The sequence below is a fragment of the Populus euphratica genome, unplaced genomic scaffold, assembly GCF_000495115.2.
Source record: "Populus euphratica unplaced genomic scaffold, PopEup_1.0 scaffold50.1, whole genome shotgun sequence".
NCBI lineage: Eukaryota > Viridiplantae > Streptophyta > Magnoliopsida > Malpighiales > Salicaceae > Populus > Populus euphratica.
In genome coordinates this window covers 132,639-147,809 of record NW_011499870.1, presented here as the reverse complement: position 1 = coordinate 147,809, position 15,171 = coordinate 132,639, and the positions used below count along the sequence as shown (strand labels likewise).

General features: G+C 30.9%; 1 protein-coding gene and 1 pseudogene across 3 annotated transcripts; one reads left to right on the top strand and one right to left on the bottom strand.

Annotated features, from left to right (window-relative positions):
- The first annotated feature begins 280 nt into the window (after positions 1-280).
- LOC105126995 (uncharacterized) lies at positions 281-4,405 on the top strand. 3 transcript variants are annotated; one of them, XM_011028060.1, is made up of 10 exons: positions 281-339; positions 427-555; positions 986-1,038; positions 1,134-1,215; positions 1,331-1,396; positions 1,501-1,568; positions 1,897-2,115; positions 2,257-2,719; positions 2,980-3,249; positions 3,954-4,405. In XM_011028060.1, exons 2-10 carry the CDS (start codon positions 456-458, stop codon positions 4,196-4,198), a joined length of 1,566 nt encoding a protein of 521 aa, XP_011026362.1. In that variant the 5' UTR covers positions 281-339; positions 427-455; the 3' UTR covers positions 4,199-4,405. The 3 variants fall into 3 exon arrangements, with proteins under 3 accessions (XP_011026362.1, XP_011026361.1, XP_011026360.1); XM_011028059.1 differs by having other exon boundaries at positions 2,230-2,719; XM_011028058.1 differs by having other exon boundaries at positions 2,203-2,719.
- Positions 4,406-5,357: 952 nt separating this feature from the next.
- Positions 5,358-12,076, bottom strand: LOC105126994 (isoeugenol synthase 1-like; annotated as a pseudogene).
- Positions 12,077-15,171: the final 3,095 nt, after the last annotated feature.

Here is a 15,171-nt window from a genome sequence, read left to right as displayed (position 1 = left end):
AACATAGCTACTATCTTAAATAATTAAAATACTCCTTTAAATATTATTGACAATGCTCAATTACGTAGCTTTTTTTGTTACAAAAATAAATTAAATTAAAAAAAACTAAGCTATAAATAAATTTTAAAATCAGGGATTAAATATATAGCTTCTAAGACTATTAGAATTAATTATATAGTTTTGTTAAACTATAAGGACTGAGTTAAAAATTTACTCAATTTGGTTAGTTATTTAATAAAAATAAATAAAATAAAAAATCCAACGACTCGCTGTCTATCACGTCAACGCGCTACTCTCTCTGTCCGTACCCGAACTTCCACTCTGGTTTCAAAACCCTTGGTGAAAATAATTAACTAATTCAATCTCAATTTTTTTTTATTTTTAATTTATATTCATTTTGATCATAATTTGCTGATTGTGCTTTAGGGTTTTTCTTTTTGATAAAAAAAGAACAGATGAAGAGTTCAATTTCTTCATTTACATATAAAGGTTCAATAGCGGAGGCAATTCTTGAATCCAAAAAACAAAAGAAACTTTTTGTTGTTTACATTTCAGGTAATTTTATTTTCTGTGTTTTTTAGTGTACTATTTCTGAGGAATTATGCTATTTTTAGTTAAAATCTATCCCGAAGAATCTCAACCGTTGGATTTGGAGGACCAAGTGATGGCTGATTCAATGAATGAGATTTTTTTTCAAAAACTTTTAGGCTGAAGTTAGGGTTTCTCTGAAGGGAGTAATTCCGTGCATTGATTGGTGTTTAGTGTTGTAGCTTGTTAAAAGTTTGAACAGTTTTGAATGGTGAGAGATCAGATAGTTTCCCAGCTAATACTTCGAACCGGGGATTGCTAATTGCTAATAGTGGTGTGCAATGTAATGGCTAATATAACAGAGGGTGAAATTAGGGTTTCTTGGAAGTGAGTAATATTTTGAGGGTGGTTGTTAATTGTTTTGATATAAGGTGGAAGTGCTACTGTCGATTTTCAGGTGAAAATGTGGCATCGGCTGAATTGGGAAAATCCACTTGGACTGATTCTAAAGTAAGGCTTTTTTAGTTTTTTCTAATCTGGGATTGGTTTTCTGAATGATATCTAAAATACTGAGTTATGGATCTAATATTGTTGTGCTGCATTAGGTGGCCGAGTCGCTCTCAAAGTACTGCATTTTATTGCATATCCTAGAAGGAAGCACTGATGCTTTGAATTTTTCTGCAATATGTATCCTCTATATGAAATTATTACCATTTTTTTCTCGTTATTATTATTATTTAAGTAAAGAAAGGTCATATATTTGAAAGGAAGGTTGTATCCTTGCATCAAGTTGAAATTACAGACCGACAGAAATCTGCTCCTTGTATAACAGCTATTGGCTACAATGGGGTTCAACTTTGGCAAAGTGGTATGGTGTTGTACTTGAAATCGTTGGTTTTGGTGCACATTTAATGTGATGTGTAATGGTGTTGTTGAGATTTGATTAATTTATGTTTTTGTGTGATCGTGCAGAAGGGTTTGTTACTGCTGAAGTTTTGGCTTCTGGTTTAGAGAAAGCGTGGTTGGCCCTTCATATCCAGGTGTGCAAGTGCTTGTTTATCTTAGTTATGTGCAGAGTTTACAACACTCCTAGTCTTGTTATGCACTTTTGTGGCAACTCTCAATACCTGTGATTCCACTTTGAGCATTCGCTAATGCTCAAGGAGCTAAAGTTTGTTTGGACCATGTTGATGCAAATAGGAGATTGTTACTTGAGTATAAACCAGTTTAGATATCTTCATGTTTACTGGTTCAGCTGTTTTTTTCCTGCTCAAGCTATTTAGAGATTTCATGCTCTAGGACCCTTCACTCATTTCTGACTTATGCCTATTCCCCTTTCAAATTGAAATCTCTGATGACGAAGTGCAGGAAACAACAGCAACTGTCATGACTACAGCACTTGCTTCGAAGAAACCTGAACCACCTTCTGGGTCTTCTGATATTGGTTCCTCTGGGCAAGGAAGTTCTTCAGGTACAGTCGTTCCAGTGCCTTTGAAAGACAGGCATATCCAACCTTCAGAGGTTGGAACACAGGCTGTTGCTTCGGAGGTGATAGAAGAAAACAAAAGTCATGAACCTACTGCTGAGGTAATTAAGCAACAGATCTCATGAGTTCTCTAATGGGTTTAATAATGGTATTAAATGCTTCAATTGTTTTGTTACTCACATGAACTGAAAACAATAACCAATTTGGGTGACAAGACATCTTCAAAATCATTTAATGTTCAGAAGTCGCAGACTGTTGGGGATGAGCGGTCCACTTGTCCCCCTGAAGAAGACAAGAAATCACCCAGTTCTTCGGTAACCAGCACAGACAATATCATAGCTGATCATACATCTCCTGCTGCTGAAGATGGACTTCTTGCCCAAGAAAAGAGTGTTAGTAATCATACAGTTGTTCCCACAGGAGGCTCGGAATTAAGTACTACTGAGATAAAAGTAGGAGGAGATAAAAAGGCAGAATCCATGGATGATATGGTGCCCAGGACATTGAATAATAATAAAAATGTTAATGTATCAAGTGATGTTCATTTAAATATCCGTCTGCCTGATGGTGTTAGCTTACAGGAGAAGTTTTCTGTGACAAGCACTTTGAGAATGGTTAAAAATTATGTGGACAGAAACCAAGCAAGTGGCATTGGTGCATATGATCTTGCCATTCCTTATCCTCGCAAGACATTCACCGATCAAGGTATGCACATCAAATATCTACTGTATCTCATTGTTTTTGTGGCACGATGCTTTGGTTACATAGCAGTGATATTTTTCTTTTGTTGTTTTATTTCATATTCTTGAAATTCATTTCATTAAGAAGCATTCTGAATATGCTTTTTGTTATTTTTTATTGCATTTTTTTCTCAAGAAGTTTTATGTTGATACCTTCATAGACAAGGCCTACTAAATTAAGTTCACGCCAATTATCAATTTGTTTTTCATTTTAACCTGTTGCAGATTTGAATAAATCATTATCAGAGTTGTCTCTACTTAATAGACAAGCATTGATAGTGGTTCCTCGTCAGCGAGCCACAAGTTACCATCAAAGAGGTTCTTTGTCAGACAGAGCAACTGCTACAACTAGCAGTGGTTTAGTAAATGCAAATGACTGGGGATATTTTGCATATGTCAAAAGGGTTCTATCCTACATTAATCCTCTCTCCTACTTTGGTGGTAGTGCAAACTCATCAAGTTCTGGACAAGCTCAATCTGCCATAGGGGAATATGGTGAGTTTCCATACCTTACTAATGATTCATTTATACTTATTTGGGCCTAACATCTGAAATGAAAATTGCCTCTTTGAAGGCTAATTTCTTATCGAGTCTCTAAAATTGCATATATTCTGGAACTGTTAAAACATTATTCTAAGATATGGTGGATGCGTTTGGTTTTGTGGTCTGAATTTGGTGATTTTCCCCCGGTTGACAGTCTTATCAGTGACTCTTCATTTTCTCTGCATTATTTTTCTGGAATGAGTTTTTTCATATCACTTTTGAGTGTTATGAGAATGGAGAGGCTTGTGGATTGAGCAGGTCAGCGGGGTGTCAGGAGCTGATGGCTTGCTGAAAATGAAAAAGTGGAAGCTTTCATCTTTTAGCTCGTTCTATTTTTGAAATTAAAGTGAAAAGCTCTTCAGAATGTGCAAAGTTTGAAATAGTAGTCCATTTCTTCAATTAGCTTTTACAGATAAATTTCTTCATTCATTTCTCATGTTCATGAAATCTACGGAAATAGTTTGTGCAGAAACAAGTGGCAATTGCTGGAAAACTAGTGTGGCAAGGTGCTTAGCTTAGAGAACATTCTGTCTTCTAACTTCACAGTTAAATATCATCTTTTTATACATCACCCATGTTTGTGAATTAGTTGAAATAACTGGTCACAAAGTGCTTTCATGGAACATACTTCATAATCATTGGCTTCAACATCGCAGGCCCAGATTCAACATCTCAGAATAACACTCCAAGAGTGGACAGACCCTACTCCAGTTACTCCCCAAATCAAAACACTCCATCAACTGGCAGAAATGACAGCAAGGGCAAGCAACCAACAACTTCACGCATTGGGAGCAACATTCACACCCTGAAACATGACGAAGATGATGGCCGATTCAGTGAAAGAAATTCCTTCTGGAATGGAAATTCAACTCAATATGGTGGTGATAATGATGCTAAATAGGAAGTTGATGCTCCTTGATCTTGTGAGGAGCTTCAGTTCTTTATGTTTTTTCACAAGTTTTTACTTTGGGGCAGTGATCTTTTCTGAAATAGGTGTGAGTACATATTACCAGATAAAAGCATGAAAATTAGGTATATATTCCTATTTGCTAACAATAAAACCTTCAAGGAATAAGAAGTTAACAAAGTTCCATAATTGCTCCAAAAATTTATTTATGCCTTGTGCAGTTGTGAATGGTAGACTGTCAAGAGTCGACTTGATGATGATCTTTGCTGAACAACCCCCTCAAGTCTTGATACTTGCATCTGGCCAGGAAGTATCATGACTCCTTGTCCATGTTATATGATATGAAAGGGTTACCATCTGATTCCCAGTATGGCCTCCTTTGTCATTTAAATCAGAAGCCAAAACGGAAAAACGAAAGAAAATGGCATGCAGTTCATTGGCTATAACTTAGGCATCATGCTATTTTCAGTTTATTTTCCAAAAAATTTCCCAGTTTCCGGTCTCTGGGTGATTCATCACCGCATCAATTTCTCTCCTACAATCCCTCTCAAGACTTCAAGTTCTGATTTACAAGCATTCACTAGTTAATATACAGGTTAAATATAACCAACGGTGCAATTTTTACTTTTCAGAAATATCAATTTTCTTTATTTTATACAACCACAGTAAACACAAGTTGAAGAGTAATCTTGCTTTAATATAATTAGACAACTCCTAATGAACTAACTAACAAAAATTCGCCGCCTCTACTGATATATGATTCAACATAATATATATATTTTTTATTATTAATATGAGTATTAGATTAACTTATATATATTGGATTAATTTTATAAATTTTAAATTTAATAATTATGTAAGTTTTTAGTGATCCTAAGGTTTGTAAAAAATTTAAAATCATAATTTTTAAAAAACAAATCCATACCTTATTAGTTAAGTTACACCCATAAAGTTAATTCATCACAATACTTGAATTCTAAGGTAATTTAAAATGATAATGTAATAAGTTAGACGACATCATTTTTTATTAATTTTTATGAAGAGTTGAACTAAATTGACTGAACCGCTTATTGATCTGCTAAGTTATCCAAACCTGAGTTGGTTTATAACACTGCAATGAAGTTGTATTCTAATCCAACAGACAATAATTTCATAGACATTTGCCTACATGGATTAATGAAGAAGTTTCTTGTATTAATCAAATGGCCTTGTATAAATACAAGTTAAGCCAACAAGCTCTTTATTTATTTGGTGCACACATGACGACAGCACAATAATTAATATTTTACGAGAATGCTGCTAATTTGGGCTTAGGGGGATTAACCAAGCAGATGTCGAGGAGACTATCAACGGAAGTGTACTTGTAGTCAGGATATAGCTCGGAAGCCTCCAAATCATCTGCTGTGAGTTCAAAGCTCATCTGATCACCTTTGATGAATATGCTGTGCAGGATCGACGGTGGGACGTTTTCTGGGAAGGACAAGGCTGCGTTGTCCACCATGGCAAAGTTTATCAAACACCATAACATATAACATACAATGTAATGTAACAACATGTCAATATCGAGACATTTCAGGTAAATTTGGTTGTCGTTTCCAGACAGAAAAGGTGAAAACAGTGGAAGAAAAAAACAAACAGTGAAGATAAAGAACATGTTTTTCAATATCTCTTGTTTTCAAAGAGTAAAAATTCATTTCAAAACCCGTTCTAAAAACATATTTTTTTAATGTTTTTATCGTCAAACACTAACCCAACGGGGTCATCCATGTGCTGAATGAATTTCATAACATCCTTTCAGAAAAGCTTAAGCCATGCATGCATTTAGCTGTTGTTTTATCCAGTGTTTCATCAACGTGGGCTCAAAGCATATAAAAAGTAATTTCAGATGTGACGACTTACACTCAGAGAGCTTCACGATTTCTTCCTCAGGGACATGGATTTTCTTGAGAGTTCGTCCAGTCTTTTTCTCCCAAGAAGATATTAAACATAGTTAGGAAACAATGTTTCCAGGGGGCCTGTAGATGATGACACGATTGGCGACCCTTGGATCTGTTGCTGCTTTCACTGTATAGGCTGCCACATCTTCTTCGTAATTCAACACAGCTTCAAGTGACAAAAGAAATTAAAGAAAAGAAAAACAATTAGGCAAATGCTTTAATTTCAAAGGGAGTGCGCAAATGCTATGATAATATAATTCCTTAACGCATTAATTATTAATAATTAACCACCATCATGTTAATCTTATTGATTTCCAAAGAAAATCCTTAACGCACAATTTAAAAATCATCCAATAATACCACACTTCTTAAATAAAATTAGATATTTTATGATAATATAAATAATTACTTTATGAATAATGTGTTTTTTTTTAAAAAACATTTCTTATAAATATTCAACGAGAATAAAATATATATTTATTATTTTTTAATTATATTTTTTCTTTTATAATCTTATCAAATTAATTATTCTTTTATTTTTTCATACAATCACGTGAAAGTTAATATGCAACCACATAAAAGTTATCGAAAGATAATTTTTTTTAATATAAACATGTTTTTAATACTAGAATAAGTTTTTATCATTAATAAAAAGATAATTTTTATAAAAACAAAAAAGAAATGCATAAATAAAATATAGGATTTTAACTAAAGCAAATATTGAAAAAAAATCATAAAACTCAAGAAAAAACTGTCTGCACAACACAATAATTTAATTAATATCTCGACAATTATAGATCTTTTCCAGCAAAAAAAAGTGTTTTTTACATGTTTTTCAATGTATTTATAGATTCAAATTTAGTGCGAGATTGACACGTAAATCAGGTTTGATATAGAATTTGGTAAGGTCAAATTAAATAGCTTGAAAAATAATGCGAAAAAAGAAAAAAAAAGTAAAACGCTAGTGTATGTGGGTGGGTGGGTCAATTGCAATGAACTCACCTTTGGCTTCACCGCTTCCATAAACAATAACTTCTTCTTATATGTGTGTGTGTGTGTGTGTGTGTGTGTGTGTGTGTATCAATTTTAAAAACTTATCAAAAAAACTTATCAAAGTTAAAAAAAAACATAATAATAAAAAATAGAGAATAAAATCACAAAAAATATCTCAAATAAAATAAATAATGATTAAAAGAATGAGAATCAAATATAATAAATTAAAAAGGTATGAAATTAAAAATAAATCTCAATTCTATAAAATAATTCAAATAAAAAAATATAAATTTACTTAAGTTTGCTTTAAAACTAAGAACAACTTTAAATTATTTAAAACTGATGTTATTTATAAGCTTGCTGAGAAATTTTATCCTGAAGATTTTAATGAACAAGAGATATATTATTTGAGATTTTAGTTAAAACATTATTAGATTGATATGATTCATTATAAGAGTTTTTAGAATATATTTATTAATTCTGAATTATATCGAGGATTATATGAAACAAATAAATCATAGTACTATCATTTAATTGATAAGTTGATTTGTCATGTTTTAACTTTGTTTGTTTTTACTGTCACTATAGAGCATGCATATTAAGCTCCACAACTTTATTATTAACTTGATAAATTTATATATACAAGTTAATGATTGATCTTTAAAAATAATTTATGAGTATTTATATAGTAAATCAAGATAGAAAAAAATTTATGATTTCACCTTATATAAATCTTCAATAATTTTAAAATTTATAAAATTTAAATTAATAATATTTAAAAAATAAATTTAAAACTTAACTAATTAAAACAGTAGTATTTCTTTCGCCACATAAAAAGATGTTCTATCAGTCCTATGTATGACCTGTGGTTTATAAAGAACACACTTAACATGCCTTTGGTTTTGGCACACATTTAAATGTCCAAATTATATATCGAAAGATTTTTCCGTCACAACACTCTTACATCAATATGTACCAAACTCTTTCCATGTTTGTCTTGGAGGGCTTTTAAACACCGAATAAACCTAGGTTAATTTCTATCTTATGTGACCTGTTTAATTAGGTCTGAAATTTTTTTTTGACTCGTGACCTAATTAGTAAAAACTTATTAACTTTGTAATTATTTTTTTAAAATAATAGTGTTTTGATTTAAAAAAAAAACATTTATAGTTAACCTGTCCATCAAGTTTCGTGCGAGATTGACACTTAAATCAGGTTTAATATAGAATTTGGTAAGGTTAAATTAAATAGCTTGAAAAATAATGTGAAAAAAAAGAAAAAAAAGGTAAAACGCTAGTATATGTGGGTGGGTGGGTCAATTGCAATGAACTCACCTTTGGCTTCACCGCTTCCATAAACAATAACTTCTTCTCGTTTCTCATGGGGATGGAGCAAGTAATCCACAAAATATGCAGCAAAGGAGTTTGCAGAGACGTAAGTGTAAGAAAGTGGTTTGGTTGCATGCATGTTCTTATACTTGAGATGTTACCTTTTCTTTTGCCTTGTTTGAACTTTTTTTTTTATTATTATTCTTATTATTATTTTGCCATGCCTTGCAATATTGGAAACAATTTCATCCATTAATTATATTATTACTGCCATGAAGGAAATTGAATTAGAAGACAAACCCTATGTTTCTCCTTTTTGACAAATCATAGGTTATCCTCCGCACAAGACAAGAGAAGAAGAAGAGTCATGGCACAGGCTGCTATCTTTCGTAATCTAAAATATATATATAAAAAATAATTAAAATATTTTTCTTCAAAAACTACAGTTAATCGGCAAAAACAAAAACTACCTGAGTCTTTGATTTGTAAGAAAAAAAAAGAAAAAATTCCTTTGACCTTTAAAATAATAACAGTTGTTGAAGCTTGGAACACTGATTTTTATTCAGGAGAATATTATAAAAATGTCTTATTTTGTTAAATTTTGAGGTTTGTTAACTCACCTATTCTCTTCTTTCCCCTTTAGAAGCATCCACTTGCTTTTAGGTTTTTTTGATTTATAATTAAAATTATAAAAAATATATATTTATTTTTTTAATAAAAAATTATTTGGCTTGGAGTAAAATTCGAGTCAAGTAATAATTTGTATCTTGACTATTCCTAATAGGATATTTAGTACCTTTAAAAACTATTTTTCAGAATATTCATGTTTTTCACATTCTTTTTAAAACAATATGGTTCCAAACCTTTTTTAAAAATTATTTTCAAAAAAAAATATTAAAGCAAGCTTTCATTTTCTTTTGAGTGTGTCTTTGAGCCCCCACCTCTTTTCTTTTTGAGTTCGTCTTCGAGCTTTCGACTATTGAAAGTAATGCGTTTCTTACTCTATTTTATTTTGAGTACGTCTTCATGCCCTCACCATATTTCTTTTCGAGTGCGCCTTCAAGTACTCGACCACTATATTGATCAAATTCACAATGGTGATAGTTTCAATCAATTTTATTAAACTGACCCTGCCCGACGGGTTGGCTAATAACCCTAGCGAACCTGGACGAGACCCTTTTTTTTTTAATGTGAGATTTAAAACTTATTAGTATATATACTTTATGTTTCCAAGAAAAAAAGTCATATTTTTTTCAATATGGGATAAAAAAAATCTTTTGATTTAAATATTTAACTTAAAAGGATAACATAATATCTTTTTAATATAAGATTTGAAGCTCTTTCATATATATACTCTATGTTCCAAAAAAGAAATCTTGTTTTCTTAATGTTGGATAAAAAAACCTTTTGGTTTAAATAATAAAACTTAGAAGGATAACATAATATCTTTTCAATATGAGATTTGAAACTTTATGTTCTCATGGAAAAAGTTATGTTTTTTCAATGTAGGATTTGAAACCCATTAGTATATATACTCTATGTTCTTAAAAAAAATCATATTTTTTCAATGTGGGATAAAAAATCTTTTGATTTAAATATTTTAACTTAAAAGAATAACATAGTATTTTTTCAATGTGAGATTTGAAACACTTATATATATATACACACACACACGCACGCACACACACTTTATGTTCCTATGAAAGCAGTTATGCTTTTCCAATATGAAATTTGAAATCTATTGGTATATATGTTTTATGTTCCTGATAAAAAAGTTATGTTTTTTTAATGTAGGATAAAAAACTTGTTTGGTTTAAATACTTAAACTTAAAAGCTTAACATAATATTTTTTTAATATAGGATAAAAAAAATTTAAATATTTTATTTTTATTTTTATTTTTATATAATTTTATTTTTAATATTTTATATTATATATTTGAATTGAAACTTTATTATTAACTTGATAAATTTATATATACAAGTTAATGATTGATCTTTAAAAATAATTTATGAGTATTTATATAGTAATTCAGGATAGAAAAAAATTCCTAGTTTCACCTATGTATATAAATCTTCAATAATTATAAAATTTATAAAATTTAAATTAATAATATTTAAAAAATAAATTTAAAATTTAACTAATTAAACTATATTTTCCAGTAGTATTTCCTTCGCCACATAAAAAGATGTCCTATAAGTCCTATGTATGACCTGTGGTTTGTAATAAAGAACACACTTGACATGCCTTTGATTTTGGTACACATTTAAATGTCCAAATTATATATCGAAAGATTTTTCCTTCACAACACTCTTACATCAATATGTACCAAACTCTTTCCATGTTTGTCTTGGAGGGCTTTTAAACACCGAATAAACCTAGGTTAATTTCTATCTTATGTGACCTGTTTAATTAGGTCTGAAATTTTTTTTTGACTCGTGACCTAATTAGTAAAAACTTGTTAACTTTGTAATTATTTTTTTAAAATAATAGTGTTTTGATTTAAAAAAAAAACATTTATAGTTAACCTGTCCATCAAGTTTCGTGCGAGATTGACACTTAAATCAGGTTTAATATAGAATTTGGTAAGGTTAAATTAAATAGCTTGAAAAATAATGTGAAAAAAAAGAAAAAAAAGGTAAAACGCTAGTATATGTGGGTGGGTGGGTCAATTGCAATGAACTCACCTTTGGCTTCACCGCTTCCATAAACAATAACTTCTTCTCTTTTCTCATGGGGATGGAGCAAGTAATCCACAAAATATGCAGCAAAGGAGTTTGCAGAGACGTAAGTGTAAGAAAGTCCAGCAGCTTCTGATGCTCTCCTGATCTTCCTTTTGTTATCAAGCACTGTTTCGAAAGGTGGCAGCCCACTAACTCTATCGACCTCTTCTGATGGCACAAACCTCTAACAGAACACGCACAAAAGATCATGACAGGCTTGAGCTAGTTAGCCAGCATTTCTCCAAGAAGGGATACGGTATAACTTACTTTGATGTTACCAGCTTCTTTCATAGCACTAATTATTTTGAGTTGGTCTAGATGCTGAGGAACTGCAAGAGTAGAAATCACTACATCTACTTGTTTTACTGCTGAAACAAGCTTGTCATGCTCTTCCAACTCTCCCTGTCAAATTATACACACTGCATCAATTAAGATTGGATCACACCTAGGACATTCTTGGCACCACATATGTATAACATCTTATCCCTATATATAGGCTATAAGTATCTTGAGACCGAGTCTCTTCTTTGTAAATAGAAAGAACTTCTGTATACGTACGTACATGCATGCTAATGAATCGAAATTAGTAAGTAAAGATAAAGTTTATGGATGTTGAATGGAAGAAGCAAAGTGTTTACTTAATTGGAATACAGTGACTCCCATGGATTCGAATTCCTTGAGGAGGTCTAGCTTGGAAGGATTGGTGTCTGGTTTGACAGGGCGAACATAAGCGTAGGTTGGATGGCCCATCGAGAGGCTTGCCTTGATCATGTATAAGCCAAGATACCCAGTCCCTCCAAATACTAGTATCTTGCTCTTCTCACAAGCCATGGTTCTTTGTTGTTCTTTATTTCTCAAGTGCTTCTTGCAGTCTGTTGCAATAGCCAGGAAATACTTCACTTGAAGCTTGGAACTTTGATCTTTATATAGGAAAAGTATCCCTTCACTATTCCCTGGCAGATTATAGCAGTGCCTTCACAAACTGTTTTTCACTTTTTTTCCCAAGAATTAAAAAAAAATGAGAAAAAAAATAAATGGTTTGGTTGCATGCATGTTCTTATACTTTAGATGTTACCTTTTCTTTTGCCTTGTTTGAACTTTTTTTTTTATTATTATTCTTATTATTATTTTGCCATGCCTTGCAATATTGGTAACAATTTCATCCATTAATTATATTATTACTGCCATGAAGGAAATTGAATTAGAAGACAAACCCTATCTTTCTCCTTTTTGACAAATCATAGGTTATCCTCCGCACAAGACAAGAGAAGAAGAAGGTCATGGCACAGGCTGCTATCTTTCGTAATGTAAAATATATATAAAAAAATAATTAAAATATTTTTCTTCAAAAACTACAGTTAATTGGCAAAAACAAAAACTACCTGAGTCTTTGATCTGTAAGAAAGAAAGAAAAAATTCCTTTGACTTTTAAAATAATAACAGTTGTTGAAGCTTGGAACACTGATTTTTATTCAGGAGAATATTATAAAAATGTCTTATTTTGTTAAATTTTGAGGTTTGTTAACTCACCTATTCTCTTCTTTCCCCTTTAGAAGCATCCACTTGCTTTTAGGTTTTTGATTTATAATTAAAATTTAAAAAAACATATTTATTTTTTTAATAAAAAAATTATCTAGCTTGGAGTAAAATTTGAGTCAAGTAATAATTTGTATCTTGACTATTCCTAATAGGATATTTAGTACATTCAAAAACTATTTTTCACAATATTCATGTTTTTCACATTCTTTTTAAAACAATATGGTTCGAAACCTTTCTTGAAAATTATTTTTTAAAAAGAAATTATTAAGGTAAGCTTTTATTTTCTTTTGAATGTATCTTTGAGCCCCCACCTCATTTTTTTTTTAGTGCGCCTTCGAGTTTTCGACCATTAAAGGTAATGCATTTCCTACCTTACTTTATTTCGAGAGCGTCTTCGTACCCTCACCGTATTTCTTTTCGAGTGCGCCTTCAAGCCCTCGACCAATATATTGATCAAATTCACAATGGTGATAGTTTCAATCAGTTTTATTAAACCGGCCTTGCCCGGTGGGTTGGCTAATAACCCTGGAGAACCCAGATTAGACCCGTTTTTAAAAAAAAAAACATGTGAGATTTAAAACTTATTAGTATATATACTTTATGTTTCCAAGAAAAAAAAGTTATATTTTTTCAATGTGGAATAAAAAAACCTTTTGGTTTAAATATTTAACTTAAAAGGATAATATAGTATCTTTTCAATGTGAGATTTGAAGCTCTTTCATATATATACTCTATGTTCCCAAGAAGAAAAATCATGTTTTCTCAATGTGGGATAAAAAACCTTTTGGTTTAAATAATGAAACTTAGAAGGATAGCATAATATATTTTCAATATGAGATTTGAAGCTCTATGTTCTCATGAAAAAAGTTATGTTTTTTCAATGTGGGATTTGAAATCCATTAGTATATATACTCTATGTTCCCAAGAAAAAAAATCATGTTTTTTCAATGTGGGATAAAAAAATCTTTTGGTTTAAATACTTTAACTTAAAAGGATAACATAGTATTTTCTCAATGTAAGATTTGAAACACTTTTATATATATACTTTATGTTCCTATGAAAGCAGTTATGTTTTTCCAATATGAGATTTAAAATCTATTAATATATATACTTTATGTTCCCGAGAAACAAGTCATGTTTGTTCAATGTAAGATAAAAAACTTTTTTGGTTTAAATACTTCAACTTAAAAACTTAACATAATATTTTTTTTAATATGGGATAAAAAACTTTTTAAATATGTTTTTAAAATTCATTGTTTATAATATATAATACCTATATTTACATGGATTTTTTTATATAAAATACTAAAACTTTAATTTTTTTAATTTTTTCAGGTTGACATAAGTTGACCCATGAAATTAAGAACCAAGTTTCTTGATCAGGTCAACTTCCAGATTGCGTTTAATAATTATGGTTTCAACGATTTCAAAGTGACCCAGTTGGTGCTATGCTATCCTTTTCAACTCGGTAGTCACCTGCACATTAGAGATAGGCAAAAAGAAATTAAACTTTGCTTGTGTGAGAATATGACATGTATATATATTATTTGCAATATGGTTTAAGACTAATTTGACATATATGCATGGGAAAAAAAATCTTGATATGAAGATATCTTTAATTTAAAAAAAAATGAAAAAAAAATGAAATGGTTTGGTTGCAAGCATAATATTATTAATATTATTTCGGTATGCATTGAGATGTCAACTATTGCATCCAAAATTTTATTAGTGACTTGTCTTGTATTACATTAATTTCAAATGGAGATCAAATAAAATTTAAAATTTATTTTTTGTTTAAAATTATTTTTTATATATTTTTAAATTATTTTGATGTGTTAATATTAAAAAAATTTAAAAAAATAAATCAAAATAATATTTTAATAAATTTTTAAATTAAAAATACTTCAAAAAATAACTATTATCACACTTCCAACCACGAAATAAATTCAATTAGAAGAGAACTCCCTGTTTTTTCTTTACGGCAAAACCATAGATAGATATTCTCCCATGAAAGAAAGATCAGATCAAGTTTACCAGTTCCAGGTTAGATCTGGCGTGAGCAAGAGGAGGCAGCTTTAAGCCCATGAATCTCGTCTCCCTCACCTCATCTTGGCATCATTTTTCACGCAGAAATCACGCTTTCTAACAACACCCCTCCCGGTCCTTCTCACTCATGTCTGCTTCCTTTCTAGAGTCTATGCTAGCTCTAGGTCATCAATGGCAGCCCCACTTTGTCCTCCTCTCTTCGAGGCTTGTACTGGACCATTTTTTTTAACAACCAATACGCAACTTCAGAGTTGACAAGTCACCTCACCAACCAATTTGGTCAGCTCACGTATGAATGGCTAATGCTGTCTTGTTTTACCATGTGTATCACGAAATATTGTGCGGACGAAGGGCCTTCAAAATGAAAATTGGAAGTTTCACCAGGCAGAGACGTTGGAGCCAT

What these genes read in the sequence shown, in the direction of transcription:
- LOC105126995 (XM_011028058.1), top strand. Translation starts at nt 456, where the DNA reads ATGAAGAGTTCAATTTCTTCATTTACATATAAAGGTTCAATAGCGGAG. An exon ending in CCACTTGGACTGATTCTAAA is followed by an intron (nt 1,039 to 1,133) that starts GTAAGGCTTTTT and finishes GTGCTGCATTAG; the next exon opens with GTGGCCGAGTCGCTCTCAAA. An exon ending in GGTTGGCCCTTCATATCCAG is followed by an intron (nt 1,569 to 1,896) that starts GTGTGCAAGTGC and finishes GACGAAGTGCAG; the next exon opens with GAAACAACAGCAACTGTCAT.